This window comes from Macaca fascicularis, chromosome 2, assembly GCF_037993035.2.
Source record: "Macaca fascicularis isolate 582-1 chromosome 2, T2T-MFA8v1.1".
NCBI classification, from domain to species: domain Eukaryota; kingdom Metazoa; phylum Chordata; class Mammalia; order Primates; family Cercopithecidae; genus Macaca; species Macaca fascicularis.
This window is the reverse complement of record NC_088376.1, coordinates 100,636,228-100,659,591: the sequence shown is the minus strand read 5'-3', so window position 1 is coordinate 100,659,591 and position 23,364 is coordinate 100,636,228. Positions and strand designations below refer to the sequence as shown.

The window sequence follows — 23,364 nt, the reverse complement described above, 5'->3', positions numbered from 1 at the left end:
AGAAAGTGATCCTAGAATAATGTCTTGGGGCCCCTAAAAGGGAACAAAACTTCTCTGGAAGGACACACCTTTAGCCCAGGTCAAACTGGATTTCCCAAATTATAAAACACAGAAGGAAATATTCCACCATGAGGAAGAGTCAGCAGACACACACACGGACAGACACAATCAGGCTATCCCCTTTAAAATGTCACATAGTAGAATTGCTTGATAGAGATTATAAAAATGTTCATAATTGGCCAGGTGCGGTATTTCACACCTGTAATTCCAGCACTTTGGGAGGCCGAGGCGGGCAGATTGCTTGAGCTCAGGAATTCGAGACCAGCCTGGACAACATGGCAAGACCCTGTCTCTACTACAAATACACAAAAATAGCCAGGTATGGTGGTGTGCACCTGTGGTCCTAGCTACTTGGGAGGCTGAGGTGGGAGGATCACTTGGACCCCCCAGTGGGGCCGAGATTACAGTGAGCTGAGATCATATCACTTCACTCCAGTCTTGGTGACAGGACGAGACTCTGCTCAAAAAAAAAAAAAAAAAAAAAAAAAAGTTCATAATAACCAGAGACATAAAATAAGAGATTAAAAACATAAGAAAATAATACAGCTTTGAAAAGGAACCAAATAAAATCTCCATAAATGAAAAATATAGCCATTGAGATTAAAATTTCAATGTACACATCAAATAGTATATTAATACAGTTGGGGAGATAATTAAATGATTGTAAATTTAGATCTAATACAGTTGCCCAGAATGTAATATAGAGAGATGAAGAGAAGAAATAGAAGAAAGAAGGAAGAAAAACATATCTGACATTATTTTCCAGATTATGTTGTTGTCTATTTAAATCATTTTAGAAAATCTACAGAGAGGCTGTTAGAACTAATACAAGAGTTCAACAATATTAGTGGGTACAGCTTCAGTATTCCAAATAGTGTTCCTAGTCACCATCAACAATCAATTGGAGAAAATAAATTTTTAAAGTTATCACTTATGATCACAATAAAAACATGAGAAATTTAGCAATAAATATAACAAAAGATATGCAAATTTCATATGAAAAAATATCAAATTGCCAAAAAACATAAAAGAAGACATAAAAGTGGAGAGATGTGCCATTTTCATGAATGAAAGTATGACTATTGTAGAGATACAAATTCTTCCCAAATTGACCTATAAGTTCAATGTAATTCCAGTCAAAATCTCAATACTTTTTTTAATGGAACTTGACAAGATAATCCTAAAACTCATATGGAAAGTAAAGCAGATCAAGACAAATTAAGGACTAAGGTAGGGAACTTACCATAGTATGTTAAGATATCTTAGAAAGCTAAAAATATTATAGTATTGGTGCAGGGATGGAAAAAAAGATTGTGCTACAGAATTGAGAACACAGAAATAGAACAATCCATATTTGGTAACTTGATAAATAACAGAGATGGTATTATAAATCAGTAGGAAAAGGCCGAGTGTGGTGGCTCATGCCTGTAATCTCAGCACTTTGGGAGGCCAGCCAAGGCGAGCAGATCATCTGAGGTCAGGAGTTAGAGACCAGCCTGGCCAACATGGTGAAAGCATGTCTCTACTAAAAATACAAAAATTAGCTGGGTATGGTGGCATGCACCTGTAGTCCCAGCTACTCAGGAGGCTGAAGCAGGAGAATCACTTGAACCTGGGAGGTGGAGGTTGCAGTGAGCTGAGATCGCACCACTACACCCCAGACTGGGTGACAGAGTGAGACCCTTTCTCAAAAAATACAATAGAATAGAATAGAATACAATAGAATACAATAGAATACAATACAATACAATAGAATACAATACAATACAATACAATACATCAGTAGGAAAAGGATGGGACTGTTTAATAAATGATGCTGGGAGAATGGTTATCTGTGTGGAAGAAAATCAATTTAGATCCCTACCTCACATCATATTCATAAATTAGATGCAGGGGAATTGTACTTAACACCTAAATGTGACAAAGCAAAACTTTAAAGTTTTTAGAATAACAACAGGAGAAAAAGCTTTAAGATCTTGGGGTTGGGAAGGCCTTCAATAATCCAAAAAAGCTTACATCATGAAAGAAAAGATTGCTAAATTATAAATTGTTAAAATTTGTAATCTCTGTACAACAAGGGATATTACAAACTAAGTGAAATCACTACCACAAACTGGAAATTGATATTATAGTAAGTATTTAACTAGAAATATATGGAATCCAGGCAATATTGAAGATTTACACATCAATAGGAAAAGAGGGATAGTGATAAAATGATAAAAACACAACCACAACAATGGACAAAGGAAATGACAAGCAAATCACAGAAGAGGTAATTCAGATGGTTATAAACAAATGAAGAGAAACAGAGGAATGGAAGTTAAAGCAACATTGAAATACTGTTTCTTGCCCTAACAGAATAAAAACTAGGCTTCTGTGTGTTGACAAGGATGTGAAACAGTGGGAATTCACAGCTTGTAAGAGTGTGGATTTGGTACAACCATTTGGGGAGCAATTGAACAATATCTGCTAAATCACAGATATATACTGTATACCCTACTACTCAACAATTCCATATATATATATATATATATATATATATATATATATATTCTTAAGAAAGTCTCACACATCTGTACAAGGAAACATGTATAAGAAAGTTCTTTACAGTATGTTTAGTCATAGGGGAAATTAGAATCAATATAAATGTCCATTAATTTTATAAAGTGGATAAATAAATTGTGGTGTACTCATACAATGAAATACTGTACACAATTAGAATGGATACATATACATGTGTCAATAAATCTCAAACACAATGTTAAAAATAAAAGGAACTTGAAAGAGAATATATAAAGCATAGCTTATTTACATAAAGTTAAAAGAATACAAAAATACTGGCCGGGCGCGGTGGCTCCCAAAGCCTGGCCGGGCGCGGTGGCTCCCAAAGCCTGTAATCCCAGCACTTTGGGAGGCCGAGACGGGCGGATCACGAGGTCAGGAGATCGAGACCATCCTGGCTAACTCGGTGAAACCCCGTCTCTACTAAAAAAAATACAAAAAACTAGCCAGGCGAGGTGGCAGGCGCCTGTAGTCCCAGCTACTGGAGAGGCTGAGGCAGGAGAATGGCCTAAACCCGGGAGGCGGAGCTTGCAGTGAGCTGAGATCCAGCCACTGCACTCCAGCCTGGGCGACAGAGCGAGACTCTGTCTCAAAAAAAAAAAAAAAAAAAAGAATACAAAAATACTATGTGGTGTTGTTATATACATTAAAAATGTAAAAATGTGTAGAAATGATAAACATCAAATTTGGGATAGTGATTACCTTGGAATGAATACAGTACTATGGGTGGCTCCTGGTTTATCTGTGATGGCATATGATAGGTAAGAATTCATAGTGGAAGCCATTATTTGAATTACTGGTTTAACTCCTTTATATCTCAGTTTCCCTATCTGTAAAATGAGGATGATAAACATTACATATCTCATAGGGTTACTGTGAGGGTTAAATGATTTAATATATGTAAAACACTAGAACAGTGCCTGGCATACATCAAATGCTATTTAAGTATTTGCTTTTTTTTTTTTTTTTTTGGTAAAGAAAAAGAAAACAAGATTTGAAACAAATATGGCAAGATGTTAACATTCGTTAGAGTTTGGTGGTAGGTGCACAGGTAATCATCTTATTATCCTATACTTAAAAAGTATTTTAAAGTGTAAACAAATACAATAAAGGTGAATGACAAATCAGGAAAATTGTGACGATACAAATAGTACTAATAGACAAAAGGGTAATATCCTTAATATATAAAGTATGTTTATAAACCATATAAAAAAGGAAACAGCTTAATAGAACAATTAAGAGCAAAGGATATGAACAGAAAATTTCACCAAATAAGAAATACAAAACAAAAAGAAATGTCCAATAAAACAAGAATGTCCTGTTGGATGAGAAAAGGTCATGGGAACGGAGTACCCAGTATTAGCATAGTTAAAGGGAAGCAGTTACTCACATGCAGCTCGTGGAATTGGTTAAAACCTTTCTCCGAGGATCATTTAGCACTATGTGTCAGAATCTCTGAAAAACATTCATTGACTACACAATTTCATCTCCAGAAATCTTTCCTAAGAAAAGAATTAGACAAGTTGCTTTAAAACAAGCATGTAAAAGGATATTTATTGTGGCAATGTTTTTAATAGGGGAAAAGGAATGACTATCACAGGGAAATGGCTAAACCAGTTATAGCATATCTGTACAGTGGAATGTGCCACAAATGTAAAAAAAAAAAAGAAAGAAAGAGAGAGAGGGAGGGAGGGAGGCAGGAAAGAAAGAAGGAAGGAAGGAGAAGGAAGGAAGGAAGGAAGGAAGGAAGGAAGGAAGGAAGGAAGGAAGGAAGGAAGGAAGGAAGGAAAGAAGGAAGGAAGGAAAAATGATGCTATAGATTGTGTTTAATTGGCATGGAAGGATGTTCACAAGGTACTATGTTTTAGATACAGGTCTATAGTGCATGGAATATGGTCCCATTAAAGTCATATGCCAAGGTCAAAGAGAATTTGGGGTTCCCCATAAGTTCCCCCAATTCCTGGAAAGCAGCCATTTGCACTCATTGCTCAGTGAACCTCCTGCCAGGAGTTAGGGGAAGTGGGTCACCATGCTCAGAGCCTCCATCTGCCAGATCCCAGTGAGCCTATAAAACATGCAGAGTTGTTTATATCTGAAGGCAGCCCCTGCCTGGGTCTGGAGCTCTTGGCCACTCTCAGCAATCACAATAAATGCTGCTGACAGTAACAGTAATCACCCTCTCATGCAGAGTATCCACTTCACAGCCATTAGCTATAACTCCTAGAAACCTCCTATGGAGTTGTTATTATTATCCCCATTTTATATATGAGGACCCTCAAGGCTCAGAGAGCTGAAGAAACTGGCCCAAGATCACACAGAGGCAGCCCCTGCTCTGGAATCCGGGCCTGGCCACCATTCTCTGCATATCTTAAACCATCCAGCTTTGATCACATGGCCTTAGAAAGCCTGGCATGAGCCTGTGGAAGGAGGAGGTCTGTTACCAAAATGTATGTACTTCTCAAGCTTAGCTACACATTAGAATCACCTGGGAAGTTTTTTTCTCTTTTTAATCCCCATAACTGGGTTCCACTGCAGTCCAATGTGAGTAGAATCTCTAGGATGCGACCCAGGCATCCATATTTTTAAAGCTCCCTACGTGATTACAGAGTGCACCAAGTTTGAGAGCTCATGGTCAAAAACAGCACTTGAACTTTAAATCCCAGGAATCTGGTCAAAACGTAGATTCTAATTCAGCAGGTCTGGGGCCTTACAAGATTCTGCATTTCCAAAGAGCTTCCAGGTGATGCTGTCGGTCCCTGAAAAACCTTTTATTGTTTCCCCGAAGGGCACTCCCCAAGAGCCTCTCCTGTCTTTTTTTCCTGAGTCCTAGCTCCACCTGATCACTGCCATCTCGCCACCAAAACAGCCGGGAGCCTGGACAAAGTGAGGTGCAGGGCTTTTCCTGAGCTGCCTTCTCTAGAAATGAGTGTCGGCACTCATGGGTGTCAGACCCACCCTGGTGCACCCCGGCAGTGCTGGGGAAGATCAGAAGGGGGGGTCCAAGGGAGGCGCTACCCGGGCCCCACCTGTAGGGGCTCTCAGAGAAACTGCGCAGGCTGTGCTGCTGAGTGAGGGCTCTAAGCACAGCTGTGTGTGTCTGAGGCTGGGTAGGGAAGGCTCCTGGAAGTAAGCAGAGCAGCACAGGACAGGCAGGACGTGGCGCACGGAAGGTCAAAGGCTCAAACATTCGTTCATGTATTCAACAGATACTAGTGGACCACCTATGGGCTGGGCATCGTTCCAGGTACAGTAGGGAAAGGTCCCTGCCATCACAAAGCCTATCTTCTAAACAGACGAGGCTCGATAAACAAATAGCTGTTAGATGGTGGTGTGAGGCAGAGGAAAATGAAGCAAGGATGGGAAATAAGGAATTTGGTGGGAGGCAGGCACATTTTAAGTTACCAGGACACCCATGGATCAGGTGGCTCTGAAGGGAGTGAGTTATGCGGCTGGGGAGAGGCATGACCCAGGGAAAGGGAGCAGCAAGTGCAAAGGCCCCGAGGAGGGGACAGCAAGGAACAGGCGTGGCTGGAACAGGAGAGCAACAGGCAATGGGGCGGGGGTTGGAAAATGTATGGAAACAGGTTTGGGTGCTGGGGAGAGAAGCAGGTCTCAAGGCTGTCTCTCTATGTGAGGAATGCAAACTGAGGCTGGAGGATTTCAGGGTCCCTCCCTTTCCCAAGACCTGGCTGATGGAGGAGCAGTTCCCTCTGGGCATAAGCACTAAAGGGACCCCTGAAGTCAGGAGGGCTGGGCTGGTGGGTGGTGCCCTGTGTGGCAGTGCTGAGAAGCCCGCCCACCTGCCCTCCTGGTGCCTACCCCTGAGCCAACAGCATCCTGCTGCCCTCCAGCCCACCTCCACAGGGCCTCTTCTGAGCTGATGGGGAGAGGATGGCACTGGGGTGGCCAGCAAATGCCTCTCTTTCTAGCACAGAGCTCTGTCAGGGCGGGTGCCCAGACCAGAGTGACCTCCCCACCTGATTGCCAACCCCGGTGAGGTGCCTCGGCAATGCCCGTCTCTGACCCCCACCTCCTCACAACTGCTGCAGGCCTGACACTGTTCTCAGGGGTCCTCTGGCCCTCTGGCTTTAGCCCTCCCCTCCAAAAGACCCTGAGTGCCTCCTCACTGCCCTCAGGACAGCCCCCCAGCTCTTCAGCATGGTCAAGAGGCCCTGCATACAGGACCCCCACTTCCTGCCATCCACACCGTCACAGAACATTCTCTCCTCAGTTGGCACACTGCAGGGCAGCTGGCACGGCTCTCTGGTCCTCTGCACCTTGGGATCCTTGACCACAGGGTTCTGCCGGCCAAGGCTGGGCAGCTTGGGACTCGTAAGTCCAGGCAAAGTTCAGCCTTGCCCACTCAGGAATGTTTCTGGAAGAGAAAGGAGGTTTCCCTAAATTCTGGAGAGCAGCACTGGGTTCCTCTCCTCATTCTCAAACCTAATAGCTACGTGGCCCCAGACAAGTTACTTAACCTCTCAGTTCCTCAGTTTCCTTACCTGTAAACTACAGGCAATGATACTTCCTAATGGGGTTGTTGGATGAATCAAAAGAAACCACATGTGCTGAGTGTTGTGACCAGCACTTGGCACGTAGCCCTCGGGAGGCAGTGGCTGCTGATTATCACAGCGGGCAGAGTCCAGTAGGTGGATGAGGAGGAAGGGCCTCCTGAGGAGCAGGAACAGCAAGGACAGAGACTCTGGGTCAGGGAGCCATGAGCGTCATGGTGATGCGTGGATTCGGCATGTGTTGGGTGAAAGCCCTTCCTGTGGACACACAGATCAGAAGTCTAGCGCTAGGTCATGTCACTGTCCACTGCAGGTGCCCCCTAGAGCTGTGAGTCTCTGTGGAGCCTGCAAAGGGCCCAGGCCCTTCCCGACAGCCAAGCTGTGTGCCTGGTGTGCTTGGTGAGCAGCTGCAAGGGCTGGGGGAGCAGGCTGGAGAAGAGAGCTGTCCCCAAGGGCTGGGCCATGGCCAAGCAAACCCCCACTGGGAGCCTGGGCACAGTCAGAGCTGGCAGCCCTGGAGGGAGCCCCTGCCACAGCGAGAGTCAGGAGGCAGGTGCCCCTGCTGGCCAGGGGCTCTTTCCATCCTGAACAATGCCTGCTCCCTCCTCAGGTCTTCACAGGGATTTTCACAGCAGAGATGACCTTCAAGATCATTGCCCTCGACCCCTACTACTACTTCCAACAAGGCTGGAACATCTTCGACAGCATCATCGTCATCCTTAGCCTCATGGAGCTGGGCCTGTCCCGCATGAGCAACTTGTCGGTGCTGCGCTCCTTCCGCCTGGTACCTGGCTGGACCCACCGCAAGCGGGGGTGGGCGGGGTGGGGTGGAGGGCCGGGCACAACCCAATCTGAGGTCATCACTTGGTCATCCCTACTTTGATCTGTCATGCCTTCACCCAACAGCTATTTGCTAGGTACCCCTGGATGCCTGGCCCGGTGCTGGTGATGGTAGGGTACAGAGGCAGGCAAGGCAGGAGACATTTCTCCAGAGGAGCAATTGTGGTGGCCATCCTGATGAATTGCAAAGCCCTTTGTGGTCCAATGTGACCCCTTTAGCCCTCACAGGATCCAGGAGTGGGGCTGGTATTACTACATTTCCATTTCACAGATGAGGAGACTCAGAGAGATGACACAAATTTCCCACAGCTACATGGCAGATAACAGAGGGAGCTGGGCTGCTAACTGCTCATCCGAGGTTCTGCCTGCTGGTTTCTGAATCAGCATCTTTAAAATATTAATGCACACACACATCACCTGGGGATCTTGTTAAAATGCATATGCTGATTCAGTGAGTCTCAGGTGATGTCAAAGCTGCTGGTCTGTGGACTACACTTGGAGCTTGAAATGCTTGAGAGGTCCAGACATGGGGAGGGAGGTGTAGTCAGGGAAGGCTTCCTGGAGGAGGTCCTGAGCACTGTGGGTTGCTGCACATACAGTGGATGGGTGTGGAGCAGCGGGGAGTGTGTAGGAAGGCAGGATGGTGGAGGCAGGAGGGAAAGCTAAGGCTGTGGGTTCTAGTCCTGACTCCACTGCTATGAACCAAGGGACTTAGACCTAAGTTACTCCACCTGTGAGGGTTGGCAGCTTCTTCTGTCAAATGAGGTAATGCCAGTGCCAACCTCATGTGGTTATTGGGAGTTCTGACTGAGTTCATCCATTCTAAGCACAAGGCCTGGCACGCAGACATTCAGTAAGTGTTAAGCACCTTCCCCCCTTTCTCTGTGATGACTGAGAGGCAGAGGTGACTGGACGACTCAGAGATGGTTTGAGCTGCCCCAAAGGATACCTGATGAGGACAGGTATGAAAGAGCAAGGACACTCCCTGTTGAGAGAATGTAGTGGGCAGTCCCTGGAAGTGAGGCCAAGGCAGAGAGGAGGCTGGTGTGGGGACGAAGAGAAGGGCTGAGCTGGGGAGGTGAGGCTGGAGCTGTTGACCTGACTCCCAGAGCAGTGCCCAGTGAAGCTGCCCTCAGGCTGTGGAGACAAACAGTAGTGGGTGCTCTGGGAAAAATGGGGGGAAAAATAGGTGTCAGTGCCCTCCAAGGACTCCCTGGACTTTCAGGCAGGAGTTAGAGAGAGTGAGGGTGACCGTGGGCAGCAGGAGCCAGAGACCCTCACAAGGTCCCCTGCTCTTCCTCCTTCCCCAGCTGCGGGTCTTCAAGCTGGCCAAATCGTGGCCCACCCTGAACACACTCATCAAGATCATCGGGAACTCAGTAGGGGCACTGGGGAACCTGACGCTGGTGCTAGCCATCATCGTGTTCATCTTTGCTGTGGTGGGCATGCAGCTCTTTGGCAAGAACTATTCAGAGCTGAGGGACAGCGACTCAGGCCTGCTGCCTCGCTGGCACATGATGGACTTCTTCCATGCCTTCCTCATCATCTTCCGCATCCTCTGTGGAGAGTGGATCGAGACCATGTGGGACTGCATGGAGGTGTCTGGGCAGTCATTGTGCCTGCTGGTCTTCTTGCTTGTTATGGTCATTGGCAACCTTGTGGTAAGTTGGCCAAGGGCCTCACACACACACACCATCCACTCATCTACACAGCTACCCACCCATCCAATTATCCATTTACTTACCCTTCTATCACTCCATCTACCCATCCATCTATCCATCTATTCATTTACCCACATTTCCATCTAACTACTCACTCATTTATTTCATCCACCCGCCATGCACTCACTTACTCATCCATCTATATACTTATCAACAAACCATCTATTCAATGTACCCATTTATTCTTGCACCTATATGCTCATACAGCTTGTCTACCTATTGATCATCCACTTTTCAATCACCCACCCACCAACAAACCCACCCATCCATCTATTCAGCACTCCAGCAATCAGAAGGATCAGCAGATCCTTCCCTAGTTACCAAGCCACCCATCCATTTTCCACTCATTCACCTTGTCATTCATCCATCAACCCCCTTTTGCTCATTCACTCATCCGTTCACTAATCTGCTTATCAGTCATCCATTCAACCCCCATTCACACACGCATCCATATGCCCATTCATCTATCCACCCATCCATTCACTTACACAACCATCCATCCCTTCCTTCATCCATCACCCATCTGTCCACTCACCCAACCATTCACTCCTCTACTCATTCATCCACCCCCATCTATGAACTCACCATTCACTCATTCACCAATTCCTTCTATCTACTCATCCGTCTATCTAGTTGTCTACTTACTCACTCATTGACCCATCCATCTATTCACTCACTCTTCACCACATTTTTTTTTGAGACTGAGTTTCACTCCTGCCGCCCAGGCTGGAGCGCAATGGCATCATCTCGGCTCACTACAACCTCTGTCTCCCAGGTTCAAGTGATTCTCCTGCCTCAGCCTCCCAAGTAGCTGGGATTACAGGCATGCACCACCATACCTGACTAATTTTTTGTATTTTTAGTAGAGACAGGGTTTCACCATGTTGGCCAGGCTGGTCTCAAACTCCTGACCTCAGGTGATCCGCCTACCTCGGCGTCCCAAAGTGCTGGGATTACACGTGTGAGCCACTGTGCCTGGCCTCTTCACTGCATTTTGCTCATTCATGCATTTACCCACTTACTTACCTATTATTCATTATTTACTCATTTTGTTTTCATTCATTTACTTATCTGTTCATCTACCCATTGTTTTACTGTCACACACTATCAATGAATTATCACATGGTTTTTCAATTTATCTTAAACATTTGCTAAGCCATTGTTGCATGGAAAACATTGTGCCACATGCTGTTGGGCATACAGAGGCAAATGAGGTCTAGCGCTAGCCCTGACATCACTCACCAGCTTGAGAGATGACTGGGGAGGTGGAGAGTTCAAACAGGCCTGAAATAACTCTCAGACTGGTCAGAGTGATCAGAGCCATTAAGGAGGAGACCGTGGGTACTGTTCCCACTCAGCTAGGAAAATCAAGGAAAGCTTCCTGGAAGGGATTTTGGAGCTGATCTGATAAACAGGCAATGCTGAAGAGGGAAGGAGCAGGATGAGCAAAGCACAGGTGCAGACAGGTGGTGGTCCAGGTAAGGTGGGGCCCATAGGAGCTTTATATGTCATCCTGAGTAGTGTGGTAGGAGTCTCTGCTGTCCCATCATGAGGGGCCCACACCGTTGCTCCTGTGGGTACCTGTCTGTCCTTGGGCAGGTGCATCTTGTCTTGTGTCTTTACAATGTGGGGAATTCTGGAACTGAGAAAGGTCAAAATTTAAATACCAGAGAAGGTGCCTTAGGAAGAGGCAAGGTTGGGGTCAGTCTGGTTCAGGCAGCAATCAGTGTCCACTTTGGATGTGAAGCTACCTTCCTGGGTACACAGGTGGCCCACACATGCTCAAGCAGCATACCTTCGTTGTCTGGCTCCCACCCATAGCTGTATGTCTCTGTTGTGGGCAGTGCGGTCACATCAGCTCATAGAGAGGTTTTACATTCACTTTTTCAGCCTGCTGTGGGGCAAGTACTATCGGCTATAGATTCCAGAGTCTTCCCCCAAACCTGTCTGACTTCTTCTCCCATGTGCCTTATCCAGGCCAGGACAGGGCCAGCCAATTTGGGATCATTCCCCCGCCGGCCCATGAGCCCAGAGGCCAAAGGAATGTGGAGCCCAGAGAGAGCGGAGCCAGGGCTCAGTGCACAATGCCACTAGAACCCTGCTCTTTGGCTGGCCCCCAGCCCCCGCTTATGTCCCCTCAAACTAGCTATCCCTTGGGGTGGACGGTTGCTCAGCCCATCCCAACCCCAGGGCCTGCCAGGCTGTCTATTCTAGGGAGAATGAGAGTTGCCAAGCACTCAGCCCAGGGCCACGCTGAGCCACCCCTCACACGGAGCCCTGCGATTTCCCAGCAGATCTGCCTGAGGATGAGAAAATTAGAGGCTGCTGGAGGAGGGAGCTAATGCCAGCCCACGCAGCCCCCTCCCCGGCCGCCTGAGGAATTGGGCCTCTGCTGGGCGTGGGAGGAAGCAAGATTGCCATTGAAATGGGAAGTGATGATCAGGCAGGGCTGGGAGCAGCAGCAGCACGATTGATGGGGAAAGCACTGGAAGAAGCTGAACTTCTGAAGCCAGCGACAAGGAGGGCCCTAGACTCCTGTGTGGGTGGGCATGGCTGCCTAGGTACTCACCCTCCGCCCCCTCACCCTACTCCCAGCCTAGGCCCAGGACTCCTGGAGGTTGGAGGATGCAGGGCCTGGTGTGAGTGAGGGCTGTGGGGGAAGGATCCAGTGGGCATTCTTCCTGGAAATAGAGGTGGCCATGCCTGGGTCCTTGTGGACAAAGGCCAGGGGCCAGGCCAGAGGTCGGTGTAGAGAGCAGCTCAGAATTGCATCACATGCTCTACCCCGTAGTAATGATAAAGAAGGCTGCCAGGTGTCAAAAGTGATCATCTCTCCGTAGAGAGAGTATGGGAGAGCCTACCTCTTCACCTTCCATACTGTCCGCATGAATATGTATTACTTTTAAGCCAAAGGCATGTTTCTGAGGCTGCTTTTGTCAGAATTCTCATTCCCAGCCTGCTGATAGGGATGAAGTCCCTGGTAGTGGCGTGTTTTAGAGGCTCTTGAGAAACCAGAACAGAGTCTCAGAGTGGATTTCCAAACAGAACTGTGCACCCATCCTCACACACCACGCTGCCATAAAGGCGCTGGGAGGGAGGAGACACCAAGCCCATGGTGGCCTGGCGGCCTGGTGAGCCATGGGCCAGTCTGACCCATGCATGTGGGAATCAGCCCACCGCCATCTTAACTGACCCTCCATGAGACTGGGAAATGGACACAAGCCCAGCCCCTTGCCACACAGCAAAGGCCTTCTTTTTAAACAAAAGCTAAAGCTTCACTCTTGTAGGAGGGCTTAACGGCAAGCAATTCTCCAGAACCATCCAAAGGCAGAGGGTTATGCAACCCCTCTTAAGAAGTCTCAAGTCCCTAAGCCCTGATGATAGACCTCAATAAAATACTGCACCCTGTGGAACCTCCAACACTGCACCCTCCCCTGGCTCCCTGCAGCATAGCAGGCCTTGACCTTCACACAGTACCCTTCCTAGCCTAGACTACCCTTCCTAGCCTACCCTCACAGCCTAGATATGGTCAGCTCTCAGTGGCCTGACCCCATGGTTAGTCCAAGTGCCTGAGGGCTGCGTGTGCCTTCCTGACCTCTTTTCCAGTAATTGCACCTTTCTCTGCCCAGTCCCAGCATCCCTCACCTGGAAAGCGTGGCAGACCTGGGCCTCAGGTGGCATGTGCCCTACAGCAGCAGCCCCAGGCCTCTGAGCACCAAGCTGGCTTCAGTGGGGAACTCAGAGGCAGGTCACTGCTCCCCCTCTTTCCAACAAAGTCCCAAAAGCTCTGGGTGGCTTCTCAGTGGGATACTGTCTTGTCCCCGGACTCACACTTCCCAGAAAGGAGACCTGTGCCCATCCTAACCCCACTGCCCCTCACTACTCGTAAGGCAGCAGGAAGAGGAAAAGGGAGAAGAAGGCTTGTGTGTAGAAGCCACTGGTGCCAAGACAGGGCTCAGTGTGTGTGACTGGGCTAGCCCCTCACTTTGACACTGAATGCACGCATAGTTCTCCCATGAACCTGAGCCAGGACACGACATCCTCAATTCAGACTGTGTCTGAGCCCTTGGAAAGAAGAATTCGAGTTTGTATTTTCTTTTATAGCCAAACCTTCCATATTCAAGAAAATGAGGGGTTAGGATGAGGGCTCAGGGCCCTGGATTCGAGCCTCGGAGCTGTTTGTCACAGGCAGTCTTAAAGGTCTCTAGCCCTCAGTTTCCCCATCATAGAACCGGGACTGGATGGCTTGGCATGACGCAGTGCCTTGGTGAGCCTGACCCATTATCTCAACAGGTCCTGAATCTCTTCCTGGCCTTGCTGCTCAGCTCCTTCAGTGCAGACAACCTCACAGCCCCTGATGAGGACAGAGAGATGAACAACCTCCAGCTGGCCCTGGCCCGCATCCAGCGGGGCCTGCGCTTTGTCAAGCGGACCACCTGGGACTTCTGCTGTGGGCTCCTGCGGCAGCGGCCTCAAAAGCCCGCAGCCCTTGCCGCCCAGGGCCAGCTGCCCAGCTGCATTGCCACCCCCTACTCCGCACCACCCCCAGAGACAGAGAAGGTGCCTCCCACCCGCAAGGAAACACGGTTTGAGGAAGGCGAGCAGCCGGGTCAGGGCACCCCCAGGGATCCAGAGCCTGTGTGTGTGCCCATCGCTGTGGCCGAGTCAGACACAGATGACCAGGAAGAGGATGAGGAGAACAGCCTGGACACGGAGGAGGAGTCCAGCAAGCAGGTGGGCCCCCACCCCTGCATGTATATACAGGGCCCAGAGCTCTGCTGTCCGGGCCACCCAGCCTCGCTCAAAGTGGCTGCCTCTGCCAGACTGCCTTGGCAGTGGGTAGGGGTAGAAGGCAGGCCCTCCGCACAACAGCCAGCCTCTCAGAGCGGTGCTGAGACCAGCCCTCAACCCTCTCTTCCTAACTCAGTCCAGAAGCCGACCTGGGGAGGCGCTGCTGTCCACCACTCACGCCCTGGCTGGGCATGGGGAGCTCATTGTACGACAGGGAGACTGAGGCATGGCAAGAGAGACTTGCTAGGTGTTCCTCATGAGTTTAGAACAGAGCCTGTAGCCCCCAGTCCCAACACTGACCATTGTCCCCCTCCAGGACTGGCAAGGTAGTGTCTTGGTGAAGGAGAAGTACAGTTTTCTGACCTCCAGACTGCCCCTTCCCCTCCTCCCACGGCCAGGGCTCATTCTGAGATTTAAAAATAAGCATCCCTAAGACTGAGGTGTCAGGGACAGCACTATCTTATCTCCCAACCTGTTATTTTTAACACTGGGGACCAGAGTCTGCACAAAGCAGGCAGGGCCCACCCCTCCCCTCCCCTCCATTTTCCCTTGGCCTGAGCCAGGCTCAGATGGCTTCTCCCTAGGGCTTTAGGTCAAGCCCCCAGGAGTGTTCTCCCTGTTGAGTCCGGCCCATCTTGGCTGCTTCCTCTGGGGCTGCACTGGGTGGGCCTGGCTGTGGAGAGCAGCGGCTCCCCATGTGTGGAACTTGATCTAAGGCTCTGGGCTTGGTTTCACGTCCTCCAGCCTCCCTGTGGTCCCAGAGGCCACCCTTTCAGTCAGGTTGTGGGGCAGTGGCAATGTCTGCTCAGGGAGGGGGCGTGTTGGTGTTGCCAAGACCACAGTTTCCAATGATCTCTAGCACAGGAGGGGAATTCCAGCTGCCTCTGCTTTCCCTTCTCCGTTCCTTCTCTTGAGCCCGTCGACTCTGGCTCTCTGGGGGATGTGTTTGTGTTCTCATCTGAGAGTGCCACGGGGACTTACGAGGGAAGTCAATGTGCCCTTCCTACAGTGGCCAGCATTTGTGAGCTGGCCATCGCGGCCCAGCTGCACCCTTCCAGGGAGTCTGGGGAGGAGGAGTTATGCCAGGCTGGCCAGGGGCTTCGTCTGGCTCTAGGCCCTTTGCCTGAACCTACCAGGAACCTCCCACCTGCCTGCTCAGGCCCCCTGAGGGAGGGGTCTTCAGTGAGATGGAGGCTCCATGAAGAGAGCTGGAGGCAGTGAGCGAGATGCACGGGCAGGGTCTGAAACCCCCAGGGTCAGGGCCCTGGAGACCTTCTGGCTGGGTGTGTGGACTCAGCTCATAGGCTGGGATCTTTTCAGCAGGAATCCCAGCCTGTGTCCGCTGGCCCAGAGGCCCCTCCGGATTCCAGGACCTGGAGCCAGGTGTCAGCGACTGCCTCCTCCGAGGCTGAGGCCAGTGTATCTCAGGCTGACTGGCAGCAGCAGCAGCGGAAAGAGGAATCCCAGGCCCCAGGGTGTGGTGAGGTAATGCATGCCTTTGTCCATGAAGCCAGCGGGGCACTGCTGCTTGGGTCAGAGCCAGGCTGTGAGAGGTGCACGCCTGCATTTGCTGTTGGGAGCCACAGCCACTGTCACAGGCAGCGTGGAAGACCAATCTGCAGAGGGGAGAGTGGGCATCCCTCTCCTGACAGGGGAGAGATGGTGCAGGGCCCAAGGCCAAGGGGAAATTCTGGAAATTCTGGTCCCAAACTCTGATGCAGTACTAACCTACTACCTCCATGTGTTCACCTTCTCCACACACTCCATCCCTGTGTTTTGGTCCTGTTTGGCAAATGTTTGTCCTGTGAATATCCTCATCCAAAGACTTCAGGAGGCTGGGCACAGTGGCTCGCACCTGCAATTTTAATACTTTGGGAGGCCAAGGCAGGTGGATCACTTGAGGTCAGGAGTTCAAGATCAGCCTGGCCAACATGGTGAAACCCCGTCTCTGCTAAAAATACCAAAATTAGCTGGGCATGGTGGTGCACGCCTGGTAATCCCAGCTACTCAGGAAGCTGAGGCCTGAGAATCACTTGAACCCTGGAGGTGGAGATTGCAGTGAGCCAAGATTGTACCACTGCACTCCCGCCTGGGTGACAGAGGGAGATCCTGTCTCAAAAACAAAAACAAAGAACAAAGAAGACTTCAGGGAGCTCTGAGAATGAGCACATTGCCCACCAGCAGCTTCTTATCTGCACCAGAGCAGAGGCCACAAGTGGGAGGCCCACCCAGCCTACCACTGCATTTTGATCTGGTCACAGAAAGGTTTTACTTTAAAATAGCTGCCACTATTTAAAAATTGGGAGCTTTTATGTAAAAATCTGCATTTCCGGCTTCTCTTGAAAAATCAGAAGACGTGCCACCCTGCCAGAGGCAAGTGAGAGCCACCTCCTGGATGCTGGCTGGAGTTCTCTAGTTTGCCACAGAGCCACCTGCCTGACTGCATTTTGTTACCTGCCTGATTCTGTAAGCACTGGAGTTTGCAACCCCTGAGCAAGAGGCTGGTGGCATTGCTGACTAAGCCGCCCAGCCTCACTCACATCTAGCCCACAGAAGGTGGAGGGCACATGTTCAGAATGCTTGGTGGCCACTGTCCTGCAGCCCGACCTCACTCAGTGCAGCACTTGTGCCTTTTCCTCTTTTGTGAGATGGGCCCATGTAAGTTTTGCAAGCATGGTCAGTTTTTGGAGCACAAGGGCCTACTAGAGTCATCTTCCTGACTGTGCAGATCACGGTTCTCCACTTGATGGTCTGAGCCGTGAAGGCACGTGGGGACAGGAAGACACAGGAGAGAGGCAGAATGTCATGGGAGAGAAGAGGCTCTCACACGGATGCTAACCTTTGAATGAATTTTAAAAGTCTTCCTTTCTTCAAATCAGTTCATGGGGGAGCCTATATAAGGGAGAGATAGGCTGGGGTTTTCCTGGGAAAGGGACTCCCTCGTCTCACCTGCAGTAGGACCTGAGAACATGTCCTCTCACTCCTCTCACATGACAGCCCCATGGACTTCAGACAGCTCCAGTGTTTGGAAAGAAAAAATAAGCATGCTGCTCTCCTCTGGCCTGCCTCTTTCATCCCCCAACTCCTTTCATCCCCTAACTGAGCTGGGAGGAGAGGGGAAGGAACCCTCAAAGCCACGGGGGACCACGAAAGGCTGAGCCCCATCTCTCTGGCCAAGGATCCACCTGCACTGAACAGTAGGCTCTGTTTTCCCTCCAGAATCCATCCCTTTCCCATCACAGATCTCAAAAATGGAAAAGAAGCCCCTGAGGCATCAGCAGATTGATTCATCAAAGGAAAAGAAAAGAAAGAAGGCAGCCGTAGGAGCATAGCCATGCCCAGGAATTCAGACAAGCCCCTCTCTAAATGGAGCCTGGGCCTGAGCTCATGTGAGGTGGTGGCAGCCAAGGTGGGGGCTTTGGACCTGACCTGAAGGGAATGATGGATTTTCCCCCAACATACCCATCTTTACGTCCCGTTCCCTAGAAGCAGAGGGATTCCTGTGCAAATGACTTGTTGAGGGTGTTCTCAGGAGAAACCCATGAGAAAGTAAGAGAAACAGGATGAGGCAAAGGAGGAAGCTACGGAAGGGCTTTCCAGCTGGAGTCAGCCTCATCCTGTCCCAAGTAGAGCTCTGGGGCACGAACTGCACCACAGCATTGTCCCAGCTCAAGGCTAGGGGCTGGCCTTCTGTATTCCTGTATCAGTGGCTGCTGGGCACTGGCCACCCCTTGGGACGGCAGCCCCCAGCTGAAGATGATTTTCTGGAGGAGGGCCAGCTGAGCAGCTAGTGTTCACAGTGGCTGGGAATGGGTGCACTAGTCTCATGCAATGGAATTGAGCAGGGTACCCACAGTGGCCCCTGTAACACCCCTCCACACCCACACCCACAAGTGACACACACGGACACTCACGAGGGCACACCTGCATGCACATGCCTCTCTGTAGCCTCCCTATAATCAAGTTATTGAGGTCAAGGCAGCAGACTTACAAGGGCAGGAAGTGGAGGGCTCCATCACCTTCCCAGTCTCCAGGCTCTGCCCAGCACACCAGAACCCATGGGAATTGGGCAAAACGTGTGGGTGGGGTTGCTGGCCTGTTCTCTGCAGTCTGACCTTGCTTCCTGTGTGTTGCCCGGGATCCGGGTTCTGACTTGTTCTGGATGTGGCACGCCTGTTTCCACTGTGTGTGCCATGCCACCACGATGTGTCCATGTCCCACCGTGTGTCCACGTTGCTACCCCATGTCCGTTTTGCTCCCAGCTAGATGCAGTCCCCATCCCCAGTGGCTTCTCAGACCCCTTTCACAGCCCCCACACCCTAGCCCCAGACTCCAGCAGACCAGAATCACAGACCCGGGAGCTCCCAGGTCCAGCCTTGGCCCAGCCCTGACCGGCCAATGGTGGCTCTGTGGCAGGTCCCAGGGTGCGTCATGAAGATGCTGCCTCCCGTCAGGGAGCCCCAAGCTCCTTCAGACTCTGGGCTCGAGGCCAAAGGCTGCTACTCAGCCCACACTCACACCCTTTCCCACCCTGCCCCACACCCCTGTCCACAGACCCAAGAGGACAGTGGCTCCGAGGGCAGCACAGCAGACATGACCAACACCGCTGAGCTCCTGGAGCAGATCCCTGACCTGGGCCAGGATGTCAAGGATCCAGAGGACTGCTTCACCGAAGGTAACGGCCCGGGCAACCCTCTGCCCCAGTCTCAGTTCCACCCAGAAGGGACAGGAGGACCAGCAGCTCTTCGGAGCCCAGGGCCACGTGGCACCAACACCCTGCCTTAGATATCTGCTCACCTCCTCCATTCCTCTGCTACCCTGGGGGTTCCTCTATCTGCCTGACGTGTCTGCCTACGGAGTGCTGGGCTGGACAGCTGCACCAAGGACTGGAAACACTGTGTTTGTGGTGTGTTAGCATCACTGTGTGCCCCACAGCAGCAGGGTCTGGGTCTAATTCGCTCCTGTACCACCAGGCCCTGGCACAGTGCCTGACACATAGTAGGCCCTCTGTAAATCCTTGAGGCAGGTATGACATGTGGCCATGCTGACTGGCATCTATAGTTTTTATGGATTGGTGGTATATTTGGAGGGTAACTGGGGATAAAATGAGAGCTTGGCTGGGCGTGGTGGCTCACGCTTGTAATCCCCACTATGGGAGGCCAAGGCGGATGGATGACCAGAGGTCAGGAGTTCAAAACCAGCCTGGCCAACATGGTGAAACCCCGTCTCTACTAAAAAAACAAAAAGTTGGGCGTGGTGGCGGGCACCTGCAATTCCAGCTACTCGGGAGGCTGAGGCAGGAGAATCGCTTGAACCCAGGAGGCGGAGGTTGCAGTAAGCCAAAATTGTGCCATTGCACTCCAGCCTGGGCAACAAGAGTGAAACATCTCAAAAAAAGAGAGAGAGAAAAAAAAAAAATGAGAGCTTGCCCTCCATGGGGGGTCTGCCCTTCCCAAGGCTCAGGAACTACAAACATGGAGAAGGCCCAGGGAATGCCCAGGAGTTCCTATCATTTCCCCAGGGGGACAGTTTCCCAGATGAGCAGCAGACAAGCTGGAACCTATCCCAGCCCAGCCTTGTCCCTGCCCAGGCCTGCCAGGCTATTCACCCACTCACTGGATGCTCAGTCCATCCATCCTCCTCACAGGGTGTCTGCAGAGTGTGCAGCCCCCCTGGGTGGTGCCCACGGCCCTCGCTCACACGGCCCTGCTCACCATATTGCCCTGTTCGCCACCCCCACCATCATAGCTCTTTCTGTCAGTCATCTCTTCATCCATTCAACCTTCTGCCATTAGACGTGGGCATTCACAGGTCCTGAGCTGGGCCTGACCCTCACCCTCTCCCATAGGCTGTGTCCGGCGCTGTCCCTGCTGTGCGGTGGACACCTCGCAGGCCCCAGGGAAGGTCTGGTGGCGGTTGCGCAAGACCTGCTACCACATCGTGGAGCACAGCTGGTTCGAGACATTCATCATCTTCATGATCCTGCTCAGCAGTGGAGCGCTGGTACCCTCCTGGGGATGCAGGGCTGGGGCAGGGACGGCTGGAGGAGGAGGGGAGGGCAGGGAAAGGAGGTCTCCAGCTGGAAAGTCAGATCAGAAACTGGGGCAGAGCCTCTGCTGAAAATGTGCTCCCCAGCCCCCGAGAGCAGGGAACAGCTCACAAACTCTCAACACCCACGGCACATATGGAAGCCAGAGCAGGAAGGGCTCGCAGAGGGCATGTGTCCAGGCCGTCGTCTTTGTTCCACAAAAGGGAAATGATTTGCCCCAGATCACCAGCCTCCTACACCAGAGCTCTGGTGACACACCCACCTGCACACAGCATCAGTGTTCGGTCAAGCTGTCACGGTGCAGTTAACCACGCTGGCTCATAGTACAGTGCTGGCTCCACTGAGTCCATGTCTTCAGGCTGGAGGCTGCGCCCTGTAGTTCACACATGGTGATGTTTAATCCCCATGACAACTCTTTGTAGAAACATTAAGTAACTTGCTCAAGGTCCCACCACTCAGGAACCACAGATCTGGTATTTGAACCCAAGCAGTCAGATTCCAGAGTCCTTTGTCTTGACCTCTCATTTGTTCGGTCAGTCTTCTAAGCTCTCTTTGTATCTAGTTCTGTGTATTCAGCCATGTGGGAGCCACAGGAGGAGGCCTCAGCCCTGGCCTCAGAAACACCCAATCAGGGTGATGGGAGGTCAGAGAAGGTGGAGCAATCAGGGTAGTCTCCCTGGAGGGAGCAGATAGAGCTGGACTGTGGAGAACAGGAAGGTGTTGAAGCCAGGAGGAGCAGTGAGGCCCTCCAGGGTTGCCCCATCTGGCTCCTAGGCACGCCGCTCTAATCTCTCAGAGCATTTCCAGGAAGAGATGGAACAGCCCTGAAGGGGGTTCTGAAAGATGCTGGTGAAGCAGGGAGAGGGGTGAATAAGAAGGCAGAAGACGGCCAGGCGCGCTAGCTCACACCTGTAATCCCAGCACTTTGGGAGGCCGAGGGATCACCTGAGGTCAGGAGTTCGAGACCAGCCTGGCCAACATGGCAAAACCCCATCTCTACTAAAAATACAACAATTAGCCAAGTGTGGTGGCGGGTGCCTGTAATCCCAGCTACTGGGAGGACTGAGGCACGAGAATCACTTGAACTCAGGAGGCAGAGGTTGCAGTGAGCCGAGGTCATGCCACTGTACTCCAGCCTGGGGGACACAGCGAGACTCAGTCTAAAAAAAAAAAGAGAGAGACATGGAAACTTTGCTGGACCAGGGGAAGTAAGAGCCTGTGGAAACTTTGCTGGACCAGGGAAAGCCTGTATTGCTGGGGAGGTGAGAACCCCATAGATGAGCAACTAACAGAATGCTTTAGACCACAGAGTGAGAGAAAGGGCACTTTGATCCAAAGCTATGTGCCTCCATTCCATGCTGCCTCCTCCTGTGGGGTTAGGCCATGGGGAAGCACTGTGGCTGTCACTTGGAAACCTCTGGGCCTCCCACCCGACCCCGTGCTGCCCCGCCCCTGTTCCAGAATGGGACTGGAGCCATGACTTGCAGCCTGCCTGCTGTTTTACCATTGGCAGCTAGAGCCAAATCTCTGTAGGCTTCAGAGAAAGATGGTTTGACAATATGTTAACGAGTTTTGTTTTTAAACAGCCACAAACAAGGGCAGCCAGAGCCATTTCGTCTGGGCTGTGGAGGGAAAGCTCAGCTTGGCATAAGTGAGGAGGAGTTTTGGCAAGCATCTGGTGAATCTAATCAGGGTAGACAGCCAAGCTCTGTTGTTAAAAAACCACGTCAATGATATATTGAGAAAAAGAGAAATCTGAGTGTGTTATTTAAAGTTGTAAACTTGTTTAACAGAAAGCAAACTATATCCTTTCCAAATTGCTGAGGGATTTTTTTTTTTAAAGGAAAAACAGAGATCTCACAGCAAAAGATAGAGGAAAAAAGAAGCAACAAGAAAACATAAAATCAGAAAACAAAATAGTATAATAGAGGCAAGATCAAACATGTGTTTTAATAATAAATGTAACTGGATAAAATTCGTCTTTTAAAAGGAAAGGACTCAGAATGGATCAAAAAAAATCTTCAGCCATGTGCTCTCAAATGACAAACCTAAAACAATGTGACTCAGAAATATTAAAAGCCACCAGGCATGGTGGCTCACGCCTGTAATTTCAGCACTTTGGGAGGCTAAGGCAGGAGGGTGACTTGAGCCCAGGAGTTCAAGACTAGCCTGAGCAACATAGTAAGACCCCACCTCCACAAAAAGATTTTTAAAAATTAGCCGGGCATGGTGGCATATGCCTGTGGTCCCAGCTACTCAGGAGGCTGAGGGGAGAGGATCACTCGAGCCTGAGAGGTTAAGGCTGCAGTGAGCCCTGTTCACACCAATGCCTTCCAGCCTGGGTGACTGAGCAAGACCTTGTCTAAAATATATATATATACACATACACACAAATATATATATATATAACATATATATGTATATATGTTATATATATAGTGAACTAATAAAGTAGATCAGGCAAATGCAAATAATGACAACAAATTCAGGGTGCTCTTTGTTTATTGAATTCAAGGTTAAAAGCTTGAGATGAGACACAGAGGGTCCAACCTATAATGAAAATATAACTATTGGCTGGGTGCAGTGGCTCATGCCTGTAATCCTAACACTTTGGGAGGCTGAGACAGGAGGACCGCTTGAGGCCAGGAATTCAAGACCAGCCTAGGCAACATAGTGAGACCCCCATCTCTACAAAAAAGAAAAATTAGCCAGGCATGATGGCACATGTCTGCAGTCCCAGTTTCTCAGGAGACTGAGGTGGGAGGATTGATTGAGCCCAGGAGGTGAAAGCTGTAGTGAGCCATGAACATGCCACTGCATTCCAACCTGG

At 50.3% G+C, this 23,364-nt stretch overlaps 1 protein-coding gene across 11 annotated transcripts in view; it reads left to right on the top strand.

Moving 5' to 3' along the window:
* Positions 1-23,364, top strand: part of SCN5A (sodium voltage-gated channel alpha subunit 5) — a 102,626-nt gene that overhangs the window by 54,642 nt on the left and 24,620 nt on the right. For 4 of the 11 annotated variants that reach the window (XR_012430984.1, XM_005546678.4, XM_074031711.1 and 1 more), the window contains exons 15-20: positions 7,744-7,917; positions 9,284-9,634; positions 13,988-14,428; positions 15,809-15,970; positions 19,040-19,160; positions 20,334-20,488. Coding sequence is in view for 9 of the 11 variants with exons in the window: in XM_005546678.4 (XP_005546735.3) it covers positions 7,744-7,917; positions 9,284-9,634; positions 13,988-14,428; positions 15,809-15,970; positions 19,040-19,160; positions 20,334-20,488 (1,404 nt within the window). In the remaining 2 variants the exon portion in view is untranslated. Of the gene's footprint in view, positions 1-7,743; positions 7,918-9,283; positions 9,635-13,987; positions 14,429-15,805; positions 15,971-19,039; positions 19,161-20,333; positions 20,489-23,364 lie in introns of all 11 variants that reach the window. The other 7 variants (XR_012430983.1, XM_005546683.5, XM_065540363.2 and 4 more) reach the window with 3 other exon arrangements.